General features: G+C 45.0%; 1 protein-coding gene across 5 annotated transcripts in view; it reads right to left on the minus strand.

Annotated features, from left to right (window-relative positions):
- Positions 1-294: 294 nt before the first annotated feature.
- Positions 295-19,359, minus strand: part of ARHGAP32 (Rho GTPase activating protein 32) — a 205,304-nt gene continuing 186,239 nt past the window's right edge. For 4 of the 5 annotated variants that reach the window (XM_024987025.2, XM_059882797.1, XM_059882798.1 and 1 more), the window contains 8 exons: positions 17,709-17,816; positions 17,080-17,225; positions 16,199-16,394; positions 14,829-14,974; positions 12,038-12,109; positions 9,118-9,993; positions 7,473-8,446; positions 295-6,268 (listed from right to left, as the gene is read on the minus strand). In XM_024987025.2, the coding sequence (XP_024842793.1) occupies positions 4,019-6,268; positions 7,473-8,446; positions 9,118-9,993; positions 12,038-12,109; positions 14,829-14,974; positions 16,199-16,394; positions 17,080-17,225; positions 17,709-17,816 (4,768 nt within the window). In that variant the 3' untranslated portion in view covers positions 295-4,018. The remainder of the gene's footprint in view (positions 6,269-7,472; positions 8,447-9,117; positions 9,994-12,037; positions 12,110-14,828; positions 14,975-16,198; positions 16,395-17,079; positions 17,226-17,708; positions 17,817-19,359) is intronic. The other variant, NM_001192087.1, reaches the window with a different exon arrangement.

Genomic DNA, 19,359 nt, shown 5'->3' on the forward strand with positions numbered 1-19,359 from the left:
GAGCCCCAAGGCAGCCCAGTGCACAGATGCCTGCAGGCAGCCTGACCAGCAGCAGGTCTGCTCAGACCCTGCAGCGCAGGCCAAGGTCTGCAGTTCCAAAGAGACTGTCCGCCCTGGGGAAAAACTGACAGGAGATATTAAACCCCTTCCCTCAAATAAAGTACCTTTTTGGTATAAGAATTTGTGTCATACACACACTCATCTTTTGGCCAGAATAGCCCCGATTACCCCTGATTACCATCTACTTTGTTATAACTCACATTAGGTTTAGAAAGCAAACACGTACACAGGAAGTGTGTTTTAACCTGAAATAATTTTCTTGATATTTGAATTGCTTTCAGTGGGACATTTGCTTTAAACCACAAGATATCTCCGTCTGGATTATCAGAATACAAAATCCCTTCTCTCCCCACCCCCCACCCCAACCAAAACAAACAAAGGAACAAACGAACAAAACCCCAAACCCACAACTCAGCTTCAAATAAGCTTTGAAGAAATGAGACTCTAAATATTTACATATGAGTCAAGAAATAAATCACAAACTATTTACAAAAATACACAAGCTTATATGCATTAACAATTTACACCAGTTCACAAAAATATTAAAACATAAAAAAAACACTATATAAATTAAAGTTAAGAACTCAGAAGTATGAGCTAAGACTTCCTAGGATGCTTCTCTCATGCAGGTCATGGTTGAAAAATCAGATTTTGCTATCTTGGAATCTAAACTGTAAAACAACCATTTTTATTCTTTGAACACTAACAGCACTAATCAAAAAAGGAAAAAAAGACCCTCTGTGCACACCGACATTATCTTGCACACAGTTAAAATATACCATTCCTGACATTCCGTTAACACACAGTACTAAAAGTCACATGCCTCTAACCATTTGGAAGTAACTTTCTGACATACTTTTGCTTTCATGATTACTCCTTACACACACTGCTCAGACGATACTCTGCCAACATATTGGATGGGTGACTGACGGGGCTGGAAACTGATAAATGGACTTCGCAGGCTCCTTTTTTTTAAACTAAAGGGCGGATTTCAAATTTACACTGTATACATCTATTGCTGCTTCAGGTGTGGTAATGACCTAGTCTATCTCCGCTCACATTAATGGTCCCTCTTCTTTACAGGATCATTCCTAGCTATTTCAACCCGACCCTTTTAAAAAATGCTTTGCCATTATATAAATGTGCAGGCCTTGTCTTTGGGACCGTCCCAAGGACTTTCATGTTTTTAGAAGGGAACTGAAGATGGTGAGCTGTCGATAAGGCTCAGATGAAATCTACTGAAAGGAGGCGGCATCTCTGGGGCTGTCAGCAGAGTCCCTGACGAGACATCCAGGGAATATTTATTTCAATCAAACCAAGCTGTGGCATCAGAATTTTGCCAAAAAAGGATAAAATCTGGAGACATGGCTGTGAAAATACCAACAGAATTAAAATTCTGGGTTTCACAAGTAAGGCAGCTCCGTTTACTTGATCGTAGGCTCCATGTCAGAGAGTAAAAGTGCTGACACTTGGTTGCTCAATCTGCGACGTCATATACCAACAAGGTGGCTGTGCTGAGGTAAGCTGGCTCGCGGTGACCTGCCGTCTACCCGCGATAACCAGGAAGGGAAGGATGCACGCGAAGCCCCTCAGGAACTCTGCACCCGAAGTTAAGGCTGCATCTACACTCGTGAGACAGCGCTAGACTGCAGAGTTCACGTTTCACACTTTCACCAGGAATTTGAGTCATTTTTCTGTATTCAAAATATGTACCTGATATTTCCAATCTCATAGGACATTAATAAAGTAACCGCTTTAAAGAATTAACCTTAGTGTTTATAAAATAGACCTTAGTTTCAGGAGTAAACAGTGTGTGTGACCAATCCACAGATATGAACACTGCACAGACTTCAGCCACATCTTTCTAGGCTCTCAGCTCCTAAAGCCATCTGTGTCTCGGGGCCACACCAGCTCCTCTCTCTAATTTCTGGGCTGCCTGTGAGAGCTCAGACGGCTTGTCTTCCTTCAAAGCGGCCATTGGTCGCCTACTGACAAAAAGATGGTAATGGTTGGAAAAAAAAAATTAGTGCTGTATATTCACCAAAGAGCAAATTCCTGCACGGAGCTCCTGATGTGTGTGCTAAAAGGAAGTATCCTATCAGGCTCCCTAGCACTGTGACTACAGACCAGGTGGGTCTGTACTGAGGCCTGAATTTCACAGACCTTTTCTATAATTTCAGGATTTCCTCCATGATCTTTATTGAATCTCTTCGATCAATTCCGGGGGAACAAAAGAACACCTAACAGAGTATTTCCACATATATTAATAAGTAAATGTGTTGCTCTTAAAACTTTATTTTCTTTTTCTAAATATAAACCCTTAAAATGCAATCACATGATTTTTTAGATTTAAAAAAACTGGCATGAATCCTAATCTTTATACAATTTCACAGCAATAATAGCAGCATCAATTTAGCCTCTTAAAAGATTTTTCTTTGCTCTAAATAAACGTTAGTTCCAAGTTTTAAAAAGCCAGAGCAGCAACCATCCAGGAAATGGAATGGAATTCTCCTAGTGTCTTCTACAAACTTGAGCATTTAAAACATGTGAATGTATAAAAATCAAGTATTATTAAGAGTTATGGAATGACATGATTATCTCAACTCGTTTTATAAATACAGGACTGCCTTCTGGTCTGGCGTTCGTGGTGGGGTGGGTTGAGAGAATGGAATGCAAACTTTCAAAAGAAAGTCCTGGGTATGGAACATGTTTAACATGTCTGCAGTGTTGTGAAGACTAAACCTGAAATGCTGGTGTGGATGGCAATTACAGTTCAGACTGCAATCACCCAGGGACAGAGGGAAGACACAACACGGTAATTCCTTGGGACCTTAAGGGTTGCTGCCCAGAATTCCAGCAGGTCAAATGGGCTGTGCTAAGTGTTATTGCAGGAACACTCAGTTTACTAACGGATAATAATAACCTGTAGCTACTGTAAGAATTCCCAGGACACCTGGTTTAGAAACTAATTAATATGCAAATTTACAATCATGTGACATTATGTGTGTTTATCCAGGCAAACCATGCTGGTTTTTCATTGTTTTTTAAATGAGGGGGAAAAAAAACTGCTTTAGGAAAACAAATAGTGTGAAATGCTTCACTAGGATCACAATTTATCAAATACTATTGAGAAAAAAAAAGAACTGAAGACAGGCAGCAGCTTAGAACCACTGATGTAGTTTTCTGGTGCTAACGAAGGTCACAGACTTCCACCTAAGAAGTTTCTTTAATTGTAACTTCAAAACCCCTCTGCAGTGGGATAAGCCTGTTCACTGAAGTGTGTGGAGCAACCAGGAGAAGAGCATGGTTCAGCCTGGATCTAATGGGTCTGACATTTTGTAATGACTATTAAATGCTTATTCCTTTTTGGGGGTTATAATTTGTTAAATATCCAATAATAGTCTTATGTGAAGGCTCAGGGAGAAGTTTCTCCCCACTCTAATTTAATACACAGCCCCTTCTAAGACAGGGGGTATGACCTGACAAAGAAAACAGGTGACCCTCTGGGCAAGGCCGTGGCTACTGGGAAAGCAAGTGGGGACAGGACAGGAGAGGGCACATAAGACCTTCAAGAAGTGAGTGTCAGCTGCTCTGAAGGACGCAGCAAACGCTAGGAAGGACGAGGTCAAACTCAAATTCCATTAAAGGCAGTCCTCAGGCTCTTACAAATCAGCCCTATGTGGCAAGTACGGTCTGTAACAAATTACTAGATTTTCAACACAGTGCTTCACAATCGTTCAAATCTTTAAATGACAAAAATGACAACAGTCTGTAGGTGGAAGAGGTGGTGATGAAGCTGGGAAGAGGGAAAAAGATGGTGATTTTTCTTCTTCTTATTTTTTTAATGTGGTGGTTGGGGGGGCGGTTTGTAGCTTTTTTTTTTTTTTTTTGGTTACTGAAAAAAATAGAACAGTCCACTGTCCAGCAGAGGCTGCGTCAACTCTATTGCTCCCGGGGCTCATTCTGCATGGACCTGCGTTTCAGGAGGCTGCAAGGCCAGCTCTGTGGGCAGGAAGGCGCCCTGCCCCAGAGCTGTGGCGTATGTCCTGCTCTGGGGATGGGGGAAGCCGGGGGGCATGTACGGGCCCATTGCTGCTGCTCCGAAGCCCCCTCGCTGGTGCTGGGGCGGGGAGTGGTAGCCCTCCAGGTTATCGTACTGCGGCCCAGCAGTCCCCCGGCCCGGGCGCTTGCCGTGGGTGTGGTAGTGGTACAGCACGCCGGGGTCCCTGTCCGCGCTCTGAGGGTGGTGCAGTTTGAGGCTGTGACTCCTCTCTGGCTTAGGGGGCGGGAGCGCGGACTGCGACAGGTGCTCCTCCTCCTTGTAGCAGTCTCTGGGGTGCTTCTCCGCAGCCGGAGGCTGCCGGGCCCGGGGCCGCTCCAGCTCCTTGGGGAGCCGCACCTCTTTGTGGCTCGGTCTTAAAGACTCCGGCCCTGACGGCACGTATTTCCCTCCAGAGTTAAGGTAGCTGACAGGCTCGGCAGGGTCTGGAAGCCCTTTGGGCCCATAGTCTAGCGGGCCAGCTCCCTGGGGGAAAGGGGGCCCGTTCTTCGGGTCACACAGCTGCCTATGGCTTGCTTCCTGATGCGGCCTATGCTCGGGGAGGCTGCAGCCCGCGTCGTGCAGCTTTCGGTTCCTGATGCTGCTCTGCTTCTGGGGGAGGCACGGCTTCTCCGGCTGCCCATTGCCGTACCCGCCCTGGTGGTGGGGTGCGCGCTCCAGCTCTGGCTCTGCGTGCTTCCGGTAGAAGCGGTCCTCCCCCTCGGGGCTCAGGGCCTTGGCTGGGTGCCGCCCCTCCTTGCCCTCGGCCACCGAGAGGAGTCCAGTTTTCCCAGGATCCGACTTGCTGCGCAAGTGGATGACATAGATGCCGCCCAGGTCGTCCGGTGCGCCGGCCGGGCTCATGTTGTCGTACTGGGACACGACGGGCCCCTTGGCCTTCTGCCGCGCACGGCTCTCCCTGCGGATGGACTGCAGGCGGTATTTCTCCAGGTCCTCCAGGTCCCACGAGGCATATGCGTGCTTCGCGTCGGCCACCGGGGGCATGTGGACCACGTTGTGGTCATTGGCCGGGAAGTAGCTGGCCACGCTGGGCCGGGGGCGCGAGGCCGCACCCCCGGCGAACGTGTACACATTCTTGCCCTGCAGCCGCGGGGCGAGGAAGGCCAGGTCGCGGCCGGGCAGGCGGTGCAGGGGCCGCAGCTGCACCGTGCCGTAGGCGTCCACGTCGCACAGAGCGCCGTCGGGGCTGTAGTAGGAACCGGCCGAGCTGGCGTAGGGGCTGTACCGGTAGTGCACCCGGCCATTCTCGAAGTAAGGCTGCAGCTGAGTGACGTGGTAGTCCGAGCGGGCCTGGGATGACTGATATGGCTTATACTGGTACAGGGGTCGTGGGCAGTAGGCGGGCTCCTCATCTGGGGGCACCTCTGTCCTAGAGATGGGGACAGAGCGGATCATGGAGGACGGAGGCACGTGCAGAGACTGCACCCGGCGGATGGTGGGGTACGGCGGCATGTCCTCGGGGTAGCAGCCACCCCTGACGGACGAGCTCAGTGAGGACACATACTCTGCCCGGCTACACAGCTTCGGGTGGTGTCCAGACACGCTTCTCCCCGGGGCCACGTACGTGTTGTACCGGGGGCCTGTGGAGGCTGGTGGCTCCGACCTGGATGCATACACTGGGTGTGGCTCTGCTTTCCCGTGATGGGGTGGCACGCTCTGGGGGCGGAACTGGCAGTTTGGGGTCATACTGAAATGCAGACAGCTTTCTGGACCGAAGGGCTCCGTGGTGAGGTCGGGCCTGGCGAACGTGGGGTAAGCAGTCTTAAGAGGGCCGTGCTTGGCTTGTGGGACAGGGAGGGGCAAAGGCAAGGCCTCTTCCGCGGAGGCAGCGGCAACGAAGGAGTGGTACCCGGCGCTGCCCGCCCCGTCGGCGCTGCCCGAGTGGAGGGCCGCGGCCAGTCTGCTCTCCATGGTCCTGGCGGGGGGCGCCGGGGTGGGGAAGCCACAGGAAGCGTGCGCGGGCACAGACTCGGCGCGCAGGTGCAGCGCGGGTGCCCTGGCGCCTTCCCGCACCTTTTCAGGAAGGACGGGCTGGGGAGCTGGAGCGGAGGCTGGGCACTGTGCAGCGGCCCCGCCATCCCCAACCAGGACAGGTGCAGGGTCACCCAGGTCAGGCGGCCTCTCCGGAGCCGGAACTGCTCCTTGAACCTGTTGAAAGATGATAGTACTGTGAGTGTTTTTTTATGCTTCTCTCTACGGAATCAAACATTACTGAATTCATAACTCACAAGCTGAGGCCATGTGGGCAGCAGCTGGAAATTTCCCAAGCTTTGCAGAGGTGCTGGACAGGGCAGAGGCCTACCTGTCCCTACAGTCAGGAAAAGAAGGCAGGCCTGTTTGGCCACCTGGTGTGGCAGCCAGCCCATCTTTGGAGAGCTGTTCTCATTTAGGATGGGTTTTCAAGAGATGGAGTGGACCATGACAGATCTGATTTGCTTAAAAGACCACTAGGCTTGAAACCACATGCCCGGTCTATCTGTGCAGCTCAGTCTCAACACCAAGAACATTCTGTTAAACAAGCAGTGCTAATTCTACCTGAAGAGTGTTTTGAAGTGACACCCACTACCCAGTGGGCAGTTTTCAGCCCCCAGGCCAGGGAGGGACAGGAAGGGACATGTCCAGGTGGCGTTCAACACAGCCTCCGCCTCTCCCTCCCACTCCAGTGTGTCTGTGGCATCAGAGGACAAACATGGTTCTCACTGCAAGGCTGCACACATACTGCCCTTGACAAACAAGTGGCTGGAAATAGCATCTTCCATAGAGGACTAGATAGTGAAGTCCTTTTAGTCCGAGGCGACGACAAAAAAACTTCACAGTCTGCATATAACATTCTCTCATCAAAATAGGTGCTTGACTATTTAACAATCTGATGGCTAATGCTGAAAAAACAAAAAGTCCTAAGACGCTGTCATTTCTGATATTTCTAGAAAGTTGGTAAGACATAAAGTCTTCCAAATGTCCTGAGACTACAGAACTTTGGTCATGCACATGTGAAAACCTGGCAGAGATGGTTGGACAACTTGCCCAGAGTCACACTGAGTCAGTGAGGGAGCTGGGAAAACCCCACAACTCTGACAGCCAATGGCCAGGTGGACTCCTGAGCTTATAATCTCTTTGTAGAGGGAAAGGGTATAGTTAAACCACAGCCATGGAGAAGCTGCTCCTTTTTCAGAGAAAAGCCAGCATCAAGATAAAGGCAGATCCCAATCTCAACCAGAAAGTGTTTCATGGAAATAGGCCATAGGACTTAAAAAGAGATGTCAGATCTCACTCATAGTAACGGCACACACTGATGGAGAGTGGCACACCTTTGGAAAAACACTGCATGCCAATGACCCGCCCCACTTCTTACCTTATGGGGATTGGTTAGTCCTATACTGGCTGTGGTCTGTACCTGCCCCAGGACTGGGGGCTGCTCTGCAGGTCTCTGGGAAGGAGGTAGGGGTAGGGGACGGCTGGCTCGTTGAGCACGCTGAAGGGTGGCGGTTACATACTCCACTGCGCTGGGCTGTTCCGCCACGTCCCAGCTGGCTTCGCTGGCACTTGCTATGGCCGCTGCTGGAGCATGCGTCATGTATGCCAGGGGGGCTGTGCTGGTGTTCTCTTCAGGGGACTCGGAAGGAGGGCAGATTTTGTCCCTAGGCAAATGAGAAGGGGCAGGACTTCTGTCTGGAAGTTCTGAAGGGTGATGGGGCTTATCCATGCTTGCACCAAGGTAAGAAGGAGGCTCATCTCCACTGTAGAAATGGAGCTGATCGTGGTCCACAAAGGAGACGGTCGGCACACTGGTCTTCACAGACTGGTCTTCAGGGAAAGTGATGAGATCATCAGACTTTGAGTCTGTCAAGGGAACGGAAGTGACTCTGGCCTTCTCTGGGTCCCCAGATAAATAGATTCGATGTGGCTGATCGCCTGGTAAGTCTGCTGGGGGGGACTGCCCTGTGGAGTCAGTGGTGCTGGAATGGGTATAGTCCCCGGCAGCTGCTGTGTCTGGCACTGGCTGGTCACCATGCCCAGGGCCCTTGTTCTGGAGGTGGGGCTGCTCTGCTGGCCTGTCGGTTTGGAAATAGGCTTTCTCGAGAGTAACGCTAGAGTAGGGAGCAGGCGGTCTGTCCTCGGCTGCAGCCACCGCCGCGTCCCCACAGTGTGCACAGGCAGCCGGGGATGTGCCTGGTCTCTTCAGTGGCTGGGTGGAGGCCTGCTGTGCAGACTCTGCCAACGCCAGTGCCAGCAGGCGTGCCGCGTTTTTCGGAGGCGGTGGCGGTGGGATAAGAGAGACTGAGCTTACAGGAACGGAATCCTGAGGGGGGTCATGTGTGTCTGCTCCTGGGGGGAAATTAGGAAAAAAGAAAGTGAAAAGGTAGCTTGTGTTATCCTACATGGAAAGCCAAACATTCCCCTATTTGATCACTAAAAAAAAAAAAGTGCCTTCCGTATTTCAAAATGGCCATCCGCAATCTTCTATCCCACATGCAAACACTGCAGAAAACACATCTGGTTCAGAAGGAAAACTAAACCAGAGTGTTTAAGACTGCAATCTCCTCCTGGGTTGCTACAGAGATGGGCGAGGCAGGGAGCCAGTCCCTCATCCGGCTCAGGAAAGATTGCTTAGAAAACAAGCTTCAAGTGCTTGCAGAATGTTATTAAGAATACTTTTTACATTTGATGGTGTAGGCTGGCTAGTTAATGTGTAAGGCTATAATACAGATAATTTTATCAGAAGAGAAAACAGAATCAAGAGCTATGAAGCTGTGCAAAAATTATCCAGGAATTCTGACTGGACAAGGGGACTTTATCAAGATCTGAAGTAGGACCGCTGGCCCTTTGGGGGATGTTTTGGTTGACTTTAATTTAGGGCTTTGAGCCATCAGCACCACCTAGAAAAAACATTCTCTTTGATAAAAGGCTAGCTGTGGAGTAAACTTCTCTCCTAAAAGGCACAGTTGGTGGAAGATCCCTCTTAGCTTAAAGCAAGAATGGAGGAAAACAAATGGTACCTGTCTGAGTCTGTCCAGAAGGCACAGCCTTACTCTGACTGCTTGAGGCAGGCTCCTCCTTCCCTGGTGAGCCTACGTCTGCGGCAGCCCCCTGGTCCGGGGGCTGGGCTTCACACTCACACCCTTCCTGGGCCTCTCTCTCGTTTGCTTTTCTCTTTACTACCTGGGTGGGGGATCTATTCATGACATCACTTTCTTCGCTACTTTTGTTCCAGGCTGCAGAAGGTGCGTTCTGAGCTGCCGTGGTTGCGACGGGGCTGATGACTTCTGACACCCGGGCGGGAAGGGTCACTGAAATGGGCTCGGATATGTTCAGAGAGGGTGATTTGCTTATCTTCCGTCCGATCTTTGGAGAGAAAGCATAGACAACCTTTTCGGTGAACGAGGATGGCTTCGATGCTTTCTCTTCAGTGGGGCTCAAGTCCAGGGTGAAGAATGGACTCAGCTTCTCCTGAAGAGGAGACACAGGTTCAGAACTTGCAGTGCTTCCTGGAGTCTGTGACTGGCTACCGCCTGTTTCCATATCCTTCTTATCGGTACTCTGTTTATCCTTGGAGTAGCCCAAGGAGTCTAAGAAGGAAGCCCCGCTCTCCAGACATTCTGATTCAGGCTTAGGAGGACTGCACTGAAATGACATCGGATCAAAATCCAGGCTGGCTACTCCGATGTCTGGTGGGCTCAAGTCAACGTCCTCAGCCGAGTGCGGAGACACGAGAGCCGGAATGTGCAACAGCCCGACTTCCTCCTCGCTTCCGTTGTCGTGGGGCAGGTTGTCATAGGAGTTGCAGCGGTTCCCCAGCATCTCGCCATTAAACGAGGCGCTCAGGGCATCACTGCTAGATCTGGGTCTTCTGGGTCGGAACAGCTTGGAGTCACCTGGCAAAAATGGGTAGCAGTGTCAGAATATGAATGTCCCAGGACACACAGTGCCCTATGAGTCAGCTACTTAGTACAGCAGAGATGCGCTACATACAGGAAGGAAACGCAACCGTCTCTTGGGGAGCACAGATGGAACCCCCAAAGCAAACGCTCAATAACAGATTCACTTGGTACCACTGGAGGCAGGATGCACTGGATGGTTTCCACAAGAAAGAGGACTCGGAACTCTTAGATTCTATTACTATTGCAACATGGACTCTTGTGACTTTGGGCAAGTTTTTCACTTCTTTTTGTCTTGTTTTATCACTGACTTCACACATGACTTGTGAGGTACAACTACTCACTTTAAACGGTACTTCAGATAGGCAATAGAAAGAGGGCCTTTTTTTTTTTTTGGCTTTATTCTTTTGTTTTTGTGGGGAAATATCCTCATACCCAAAACTGAACTTCTCAAAAAAAGTATTTATATTTAGTAAAGTATAATTTTATATTTAGTAATATATCCCTTTCAGATATTTAAAAATAATTTTATTTTTTTTCTTCAACAAGAACAGGCTTTAAGCTTGTCAGGCAGAAGCCTTAAGAGTGGTGATAGTATTACCTTATTTTATGATATTACTAAACATCCAACTGGTAAGAGAAGTCCTCTATCTCATTCTCATTATTCTGTTACAGTGATGAGCCATAGTGACGAAGTACCATAAAGAGACATTGTCTTAACACAAATACATCCACTAATGTGTTGACCACTTATAAAATTAATCCCTCCTCAAATTTTATTTTCACCTTACTATAAGCACTTAGCCAGTCCACTGCACTATTTTGAGAACCACTCTCAACTGCAGTGAAATGGAAAATCCCGGAAAATCAGGAAGATGGCAGACACCCCACTGACATGAAAGGCAGGGATTTGTTGAATCCCAAGTACAGCCATGGGTCAATGAGCACCTGGCAGTTAGAAGTTATAAATGAGGATGAGAAAGTTGACCAGGAGGAGGACACCTCCGGAACTTCAGAAGAGCACAATTTGAAAACCAACGGATTAAGAGAAGTCTGGAGGAAATCAATGCAGCTGTCAATCATTTCTGCAACAAAGCCTTCTTCCCTATCCCCCCCACAATCCAGTCTTGATGTGGGGAAGTCCTATCTGCTGCTACCTGTTTTTGTCAAAGAAGTTCTGCCTCCTTCCAGGTCAGCACCGATGTAACCTTTGTTCATTCTGGAAGTTAGTACAGAACTGCAACTGTAACCCGACTTACACTAAATGGAAGCTTAAAAAGTTATTTTCAACATTGTTAGTTTTGTCCAAGTTGCAATCTAATTTTTTTGTACTATTAACCATAACATGTTGGTCCCCATTTTAAGCAGATTCACTTTCAGTTGCCTTCTCCTGGTAGAAAATCATCCTCAGATAATGAGGGCTATCTCTAACCAGTGATATATGAGATTTAAAGTTACGTTAAATTTGCAAGACAAAAGGTCACTGATCTGAACATCAATACTGCTTAATTTCATACTCTGTGACAAGCACTGTGCTCTCATTTTGAAATTTAAAGAAACACTATTAAAACCATCTTTTTTGGGCATTAATAAATATAAATGGTTAACTTAAAACACTTCACCTACTTTTACATAAATTGAATCACAACCATGTCAAAAGTGAAGAAATTAAAGACTAGTACCATATTAAAGCATCAATGGACAATACTAAGTAGATACCAGTATTTTGAGGCTTCCCTGGTGCTCAGTGGTTAAGAACCTGTCTGCTAATACAGGACACATGAGTTCGATCCTTGGGTCAGGAAGATCCCCTGGAGAAGGAAATGAAAACCCACTCCAGTATTCTTGCCTGGGAAAGCCCATGGACAGAGGAGCCTGATGGACTACAGTCCATGGGGTTGCAAAAAGTTGGACATGACGTAGTGACTGAACAACAACAACTAGTATTTTTAGGAAATTATAATCTACAGCCTATTTATTAAGCAGTATATCTTTTAATGAAATATATTCTAGAATAAAACAACTGATGCTTTAGTCTTACCATCAGCTGCATGGAGAGAAGTAAGAGACTCTTCACTTTTAGCTGAGCGGAGGGTGCCTTCTGCCCTGCCACCTGCAGAATCAAAACCAAACAACGTGGTGTTTTATTCACTCTTACATATGCAGTGAAACGGGACAGTGTTTTTCTGTACATGTATTTAAACTTTCAAGAATGATTAGATTTTTACAACTGTATTCAATTTTGCATTTTATATAATGTGTTGTACTCATCTCAAGTGGTTTCCTATGTGAAAAATCTCTTTTCTAGAAAAATAATAAACTTCAGAATAGAGATGAATTTTAAAACTTGCTTTTATATTTCCTGAAGACTGGTATATCTTGAGATGATCTTGTACTGAATTTAGAGTGAGCCCTAAATCCAATGACTGGTATCCTTTTAACAAGAGAAGCTGCAGAGAGACAGAGGAGAAGCCATGTGAAGACAGAGCAGAGACTGGAGTGGTACCACCACCAGCCAGGAACACAGGTGTCCCCAAAGCTGGGAGAGGCCAGGAAGGATTCTCTGGATCCTTCAGAGGGAACATGGCCCTCTGACACCTGGATTTCAGTTTTTAGCCTCCAGAACTGTGAGGAAATGAATTCCTGTTGTTTTCAGCCAATCTGTCTCAGTTGGTGACAATTTGCTATGGTAGCCCTAGGAAACTAACAGAGGTCATTTAATTAATTACAAGTGTTGAATTTATTTGTGAAATATCCTCATCCTCTTTCAATCTCTTAGCAGAGCTCAATGCTGCTGACATTTCCCTATAAAGCCCTTCCTTCATGAATACTCATTGGAAGGACTGATGCTAAAGCTGAAGCTCCAGTACTCTGGCCACCTGACGTGAAGAGCCGACTCACTGGAAAAGATCCTGCTGCTGGGAAAGACTGATGGCACAAGGAAAAGGGGATCACAGAGGATGAGATGGTCGGATGGTATCACCGACTCAATGCACATGAGTTTGAACAAACTCTGGGAGATGGTGAAGGACAGGGAAGCCTGGCTTGCTGCAGTCCACGCCAACATGCAGTCCATGGGGTCGCAAAGAGTCGAATACGACTTAGTGACTGCACAACAACCACCGTGTCTTCTGTCCCTGCTGAGGGACCATTTCTTCTCACTCTCCTTCGTGATAGCTCTGCTTCCTCCACCCTCTAAACACTGCTTTTCTCCAGGATTCAGCCTCCAACCTACTTCTCTCACTCAGCAGGCTCTCCTTTGGCCATAAAAAAATATCCCTAGGGTTCTCACCCTTGGTTTGCTGACGAGTTTCAAATCTGTATTTCCAGTCAGATTAAAGTCCTTTATTGAATTCCAGGTCCTTAGTACTCATTATCTTTTGGGCAGGTGCAACTCACTACGTCCAAAATTAACACGTCATTTTTCTTCCCAAACTCACTACTCTCTTCAGTGATGACAGCCACTCCCTGACCATTTAATCAACACCTGACAATTACCTTTCGCATCTTTCTCAACCATTTTTCTGCCCACCCTGTTGATTCTGCCTCATAAATACCTCTCAAATCTATTTCCCACTCCCACAGCCACTGCTTATTGCAGATGCTCTTCGTTTCCTGCCTGCACAGCTATAACTGTCTCCTGACTTACTGTCCAGACTCCAGGCTTACCCTCTTCCTGGACATTACCCACATTGCTGCCAAAGTCATTCTTCTTAAACCCAAACCTGATCATGTTACATGCTGCAGCTATTCGGTGATACCCAAGGAATGCAGGACAAAACCACACCCCAGGCAAGCACCTTGGGCCCCTGAGAACTGAACCCCTGTGCGTACCATCCCACCCGAACATTCTTCATGCTTCCTGCTCCACACGCCAACACACACTCTGCTACCACTTCCCGAAACACCTTTCTCGGTCCCTTATTGGTCAGGTGAATCCCTACTTATCCTTCAAAACCCGAGTCACAGGTTCTATTTCCTGACCACCCACCTCTCTCCCATAGGAATTGACCACTCCTGCCATAAATGCCTCACATAAGCCTCAATTTCAATAGCTATGATTCTGCATGAAATTTATTTTCTTACACGCGTATGTCCCAAGTAAGACATGAAGGTTGGGAACAGTGTCTTAATTTTCTTTTCTTTCTGTAGAGGCTGCTATCAAAATATCTAGCCCATACTTAGTACATGACTGCAAAATGAAAGAATGATGAATTAAATGAGTCAAACACTGTATTTCTAGCATTGCCTGAGAAGTAAGCACTAACAGATTCAGAACCTATTAATAGCAGTAGATTTAAATGATTTTTAAAAGAGCAGTACTTTCAAAAACACAGAAATAGATTTATCTATCCAGTAAGATACTCTCACTTCAACGTATCATCTAGGAAAAAGACACCTTTCTTTGGTTATAAGATTTAAAACTCTGACAGACATGTCAAAACCTGATTTTGTCATTTTGTGAAAAATCTGTAAATATATAAGATTAATAAGTTTAAATACCACAGCAGTTACTTTTTATTACCAACCATATACAAACTATATTACAAGTATGTTATGAATTTTTAAACACACTGACCCTATATATAATCTGTATAGTTCAAAAAAACTGGGAACTTCTATGCACTTATATATACTATGTATCTGGGGATAAAGCACTGGTAGAAGACAGTTCACACAAAACAGCACAAGGACACACACTGTTGGCGCCTGTGACAACAGCGTGCTGAGTGTATGTCCTGGTAAGAGAAGAGCTGTGTGCCAGGACGGGAGGTGCAGCCCCCATGCAGCCGCTCCTGGGCGCAGAGGGAAGGGAAGGCGTGAACACTCACCTTTCAGAGCCATGGCTTTCATCTCGGAGGGCTCACTCTCATTACGCTGCAACTTCCGTTTAGAAACAGAGGACGATTTCCCCAAGTTGAAAAAGGAACGCCAGCTCCCCACGGGAGATTTTTTCATTTTATTTTGAGGCCTCCTCCTAGGAGAGAGAAAATGGTCCGCATTAAGGCATCCAAGAGGCTACCTTTACTCACTGAAGATGAACAAATGACGGAAAGAGGCAAGCAGCCTGCAGAGGCGCGGCGGACACAGGCAACACCCGCCTTCCACAGAGCGCACGCCGCACAGTACGCCGAGCGCCGCTGAAGCAGGAAATGGAGATTAAATGCACGCGTGTTAACAGTTGTAATTAGTCTCACAAAGATAACTTAACCAGATTTTCATATTGAGAGCTAATCTCACTATCTGTGAAAAAAGTGAGAATAAGACATATTTAGGAAGAGGAAATACTAAATCTCCAAAAATAAAATAGAGTTGAAGAAAATGATTCTAGGTGTGTGTAAAGAGAATTAAGCCCCAAAATAAGCAAAGCACTAAGAAAAGTAACTAATATATACTGAATGCCAGGCACTGTGCTAACTGGTATACACGGTATCTCATTTAAGTTACATAAAACCATTTGAGGTAGGTACTATTATTATCATTTTAAGTACTATTATCATTGTACAGCTGAGGAAGTAAGAAGAAGAAGTTTAATGTTGTAAAACTAGTAAATGATGGAGTCAAGGTTGGAACCCAGGTCCACCCAGCGTCGACACTCTTGATTATTATTCTATAAAGAGGTTTTTGAGGAAATTATAGAGTAAAAAATTCAAGAAGCTGAAGACAAACTCAGAATGACAAAGTAAAAGAGTATTTCAGTTGACGGAAATGAAAATAATTTAGAAAGGTATACTAACATATGGAAATGAACGTCTATTAGTACTACCCAGTCCAGGGAGTTGAAATCCTGACATTCTTATGGAGCAGCCAGAGGAGTGACCTGAGATCAAAATTAACTTATAGACATTAGTCTTTTCACAATCAGTTAGTAAAGAAGTTACGGAAACCATGTTATTATCATTTCTTTAGAGAAAAACAGAATCAGAGCTGGAGAGGACCCCGAGAACGTGAACAGCAGTGGTTCTCAGACTTTGTCAGTGTCCTCCCAGCTCTGATTCTCTGTTTCTCCTAAGATATGATGCAATGCTTTTTGATAACCATTTGCTTCAGTTCCCATGAAGTAACATCCACAGTCGAATGAACAGGTTTTTCTGGGACTGACAGAATCAATATAATACTACTAAAATACCAGAGTGAAAGAAAAGAAAATAACAAATAGTCATGAAATGCACATTTTTAAGGAGGACTAAATGAATTTTACCTTTCAAGTGGGAACTCGATTATGGTATGAAATTTCCCCTGGAGTGCAGCAGGTCCTTCTCCTACTTCAATGTATTTATTTTCAGTCACAATTGGAGAAGTGACCTGAGCCTGTGTTCGTGCCTGGGCTTCCTCCAGTGTCAGCAGCTTGGTAGATGGAGACGAGACCAGCAGGGACTTGGGTCTTGATAGAGAAGCTTTGAAAAGAAAAAAAAAAGCAACGACAAGACTCAAACTTTCTGACTTGGGGGAAAAATATAAATATCCGTGACTGTGTGTGTATAACAATCTGATTACCTGTCTATCTATCTATCTATCATTCTGTGTTGTTTTAAATTTTCTTTATTAAATTTTTTAAATGACAAAAGCAACAGAGTCTTATACTGAGGAATAGAAAATGACATACTAGGTTATTAACAGTAATAGATACAAGTATAAAATTCCTTAAGTATTTAACTAATAATTTAACTACTATTAAATAGTTTAATAATTAATTTAACTAATACTTTAACTAATTTAACTAATAATTTAACTATTTTCCTTTCTTAAAGGATTGCAGACAAGGCCTAGAATCAGTCAAGCATTTTTAGTTCTGGGAGTTTTTCTTCTGCTGCTCTATATTACACTTTCACACACATCAGTAATAGGCGACACGATACACTTTTTATGTTCCCTGAACTTAGATCATGGTAGGTCTAATATTTAGTATTCACTAAAAACACATAACAGAACTGTTAAATTGTGAGTTTTGGGAAGCAGATATAAATTAGCTGCTTTCTTTGGAGACAGATTTATTAAACTGAGATAAGAGATGCTGTTCACTGAAGTGGTGGGGGTTTAAAGATACGTTCCCAGGGGGGAAGAGCATCCACGTGGGCCTACCTGCCCCTTCCTGAATGACTGCATTGATCTTCCCACTGAAGAGCACGTCGACGTGGTTGAGGATGAACTCCACGACCACGGACTGAATCCTCACTTCCATGAAAGCTGCCGTCCCGCTGAAGCAGGCAGATTCTATCTGCTTTGATCTGTGGGGTAAACGGCACTACCATCAGAGGGTCCCCAGAACAGCAGTCTTGAAGAGCATTATCTTTCGGTTTGTGCGTAGATCACAAGTGAACCAGAGGAAGAAAGCACACTTTTGACAGTGCATTGGCTAAACCTCGACCGCCTGTTTTAAGGAAAACGCTAATAAAAACAACAGATCAGCTTTACTTTTAAAAATTATCCTTGGGACTTCCCTGGTGGTCCAGTGGCTAAGACTCTGCGCTTCCAAGGCAGAGGGCCTGGGTTCAGTCCCTGGTCAGGAAACTAGGTCCCACATGCTGCTACTAAGACTCTGCATGCCACAACTAAAGATCCCGCAGGCTGTAGGTAAGACCCAGCACAGTCAAATAAATAAACATTTTTAAAGTAAATAAATAAATTAAAATTCTCCTTAAGAGAACACTGAAGAATTAGACTGTTAGTTGATTGTTTCTACTTTAGGTCATGAGTCAAATGCAACTTACCTTAGCAGGTTTGGAGCCCAAACGATGGCTAGGTTTTTTGCATGCATATTTGTGATGGAGCAATAGTCAGCTAAAAGAGACAAGTGTCTCATTAGGAACTCCAGTGTTCTGGAAAATGAAATGCAACATATTAACACAAAGAAACATCAGGGAGTAGTATAGAGCAGAAAAGCTCCACTAATTAATCTCTAAGTTTTCAATGGAAAAATGGAAAAAGAAACCCTATAGATCCCATCGAGGTTTTCTGTTGCCTATAAGATTTAAATATTATTTCTATAGAACTCTCAGAGTAGTATGGATTTTATATATAGTAATTACATCCATGGAATATTGAGAAAAAATTGTCTAAGGCAGTAAGAAATGAAAGTTTTTGATAGGATTGGCTCAGAAAATGAAACAGCTTAGTTTTAAAGAAATCTTTAGTAACATTTGCCTGTTATACATCTAGTTACAGAGACATCAGTGAAGTAAATCCTCTAAAAGTCAGTTTCCAGACAAACGCTATCATGAAGTCATGGTATTCTATTTGCAGCAGATATGCTAACAAGAGAGAATTTAGATTTTTCTTTTATAAAAGAAAATGACAATATTTCACAAGCCTAAAAAGAGTTAAAAGAAAAATTCCAGCAGGTACCAATGGGCAGACTATTTGAGCAAATAACATGCTCTTGGAACAGAAAGCTTACTCTAAATCCTAATTCCTGGTTTATCTTATGTATTCTCAAGTATGATTCATGTAAACAATTTTTTATATATAGATTTAACAATAGGGCAGAGTATCTTGGAAAATAAAGAATGATGAGCTTAAATGTAAGTTAAGTTAGATAAACACAAGATACTACCTATACATCTCTCAAAGTGTCCTTACCTTATAGGGATTAAAACTATTAAAGACAATAAATGGAAGATAGAAGTTTAAGAGTATTATTTGAACAGCAATGAAAGTTAAATTGTGGTCAACGTACGAGTCTTCAGGATTCAGGTGAGCCTGACAGAGACTCGAGAAGAAAAGGAAGATAAGCCGCCACATTAGGAAGAAACAAATACTGTGGTAAGGAGAGAACAATTTAAAACAAACCCAAATCTATGATTACTGGTAATATTTTCACAGAGAGAAGAGATTATACACATGAAACAAAAATAGAAAAGCATGCTATAAAGTAGAAACATTCAGAGAAATGAGAAAGAGAGGGAGGAAAGGCAGTTAGTTCTTAGAATTAAGTGTTCTTAATCATGAGATGGTTTGGAGAAAATCCATATGTGGAAACTGACAAAGAAAAGGTAAGAAACTCAAAAGAGTTTAGTTCAGTAGATAAAAACAATTCTAGAAAGAGAATAAAGAAAAGGGATGAGGTGTAAGCTGCTCTGAGAACCACCAAGGAAATAACACAAGAAAATTTCTCAGACGTTTCCAGAGGGAGAAAGCCCAATGAGTGCCCAGAGCAAAGAATGAAAAAGAGCCTGCTCCAAGATGAGTCACCATGGAGACGAACCACTAGGCAGGTTCTAAATTTAAAAGCATCCAAAAGGATTTAAACAACACAAAATAGGTCATACTAAAAAAGTGGCACTCCAACTGGTATCAGACTTTGCAGCAGCATTTTTGCTTAGATGCCAGTGGTGTAATACCATCAGAATAATGGGAAAATAC

The sequence above is a fragment of the Bos taurus genome, chromosome 29 (genome assembly GCF_002263795.3).
Source record: "Bos taurus isolate L1 Dominette 01449 registration number 42190680 breed Hereford chromosome 29, ARS-UCD2.0, whole genome shotgun sequence".
NCBI classification, from domain to species: domain Eukaryota; kingdom Metazoa; phylum Chordata; class Mammalia; order Artiodactyla; family Bovidae; genus Bos; species Bos taurus.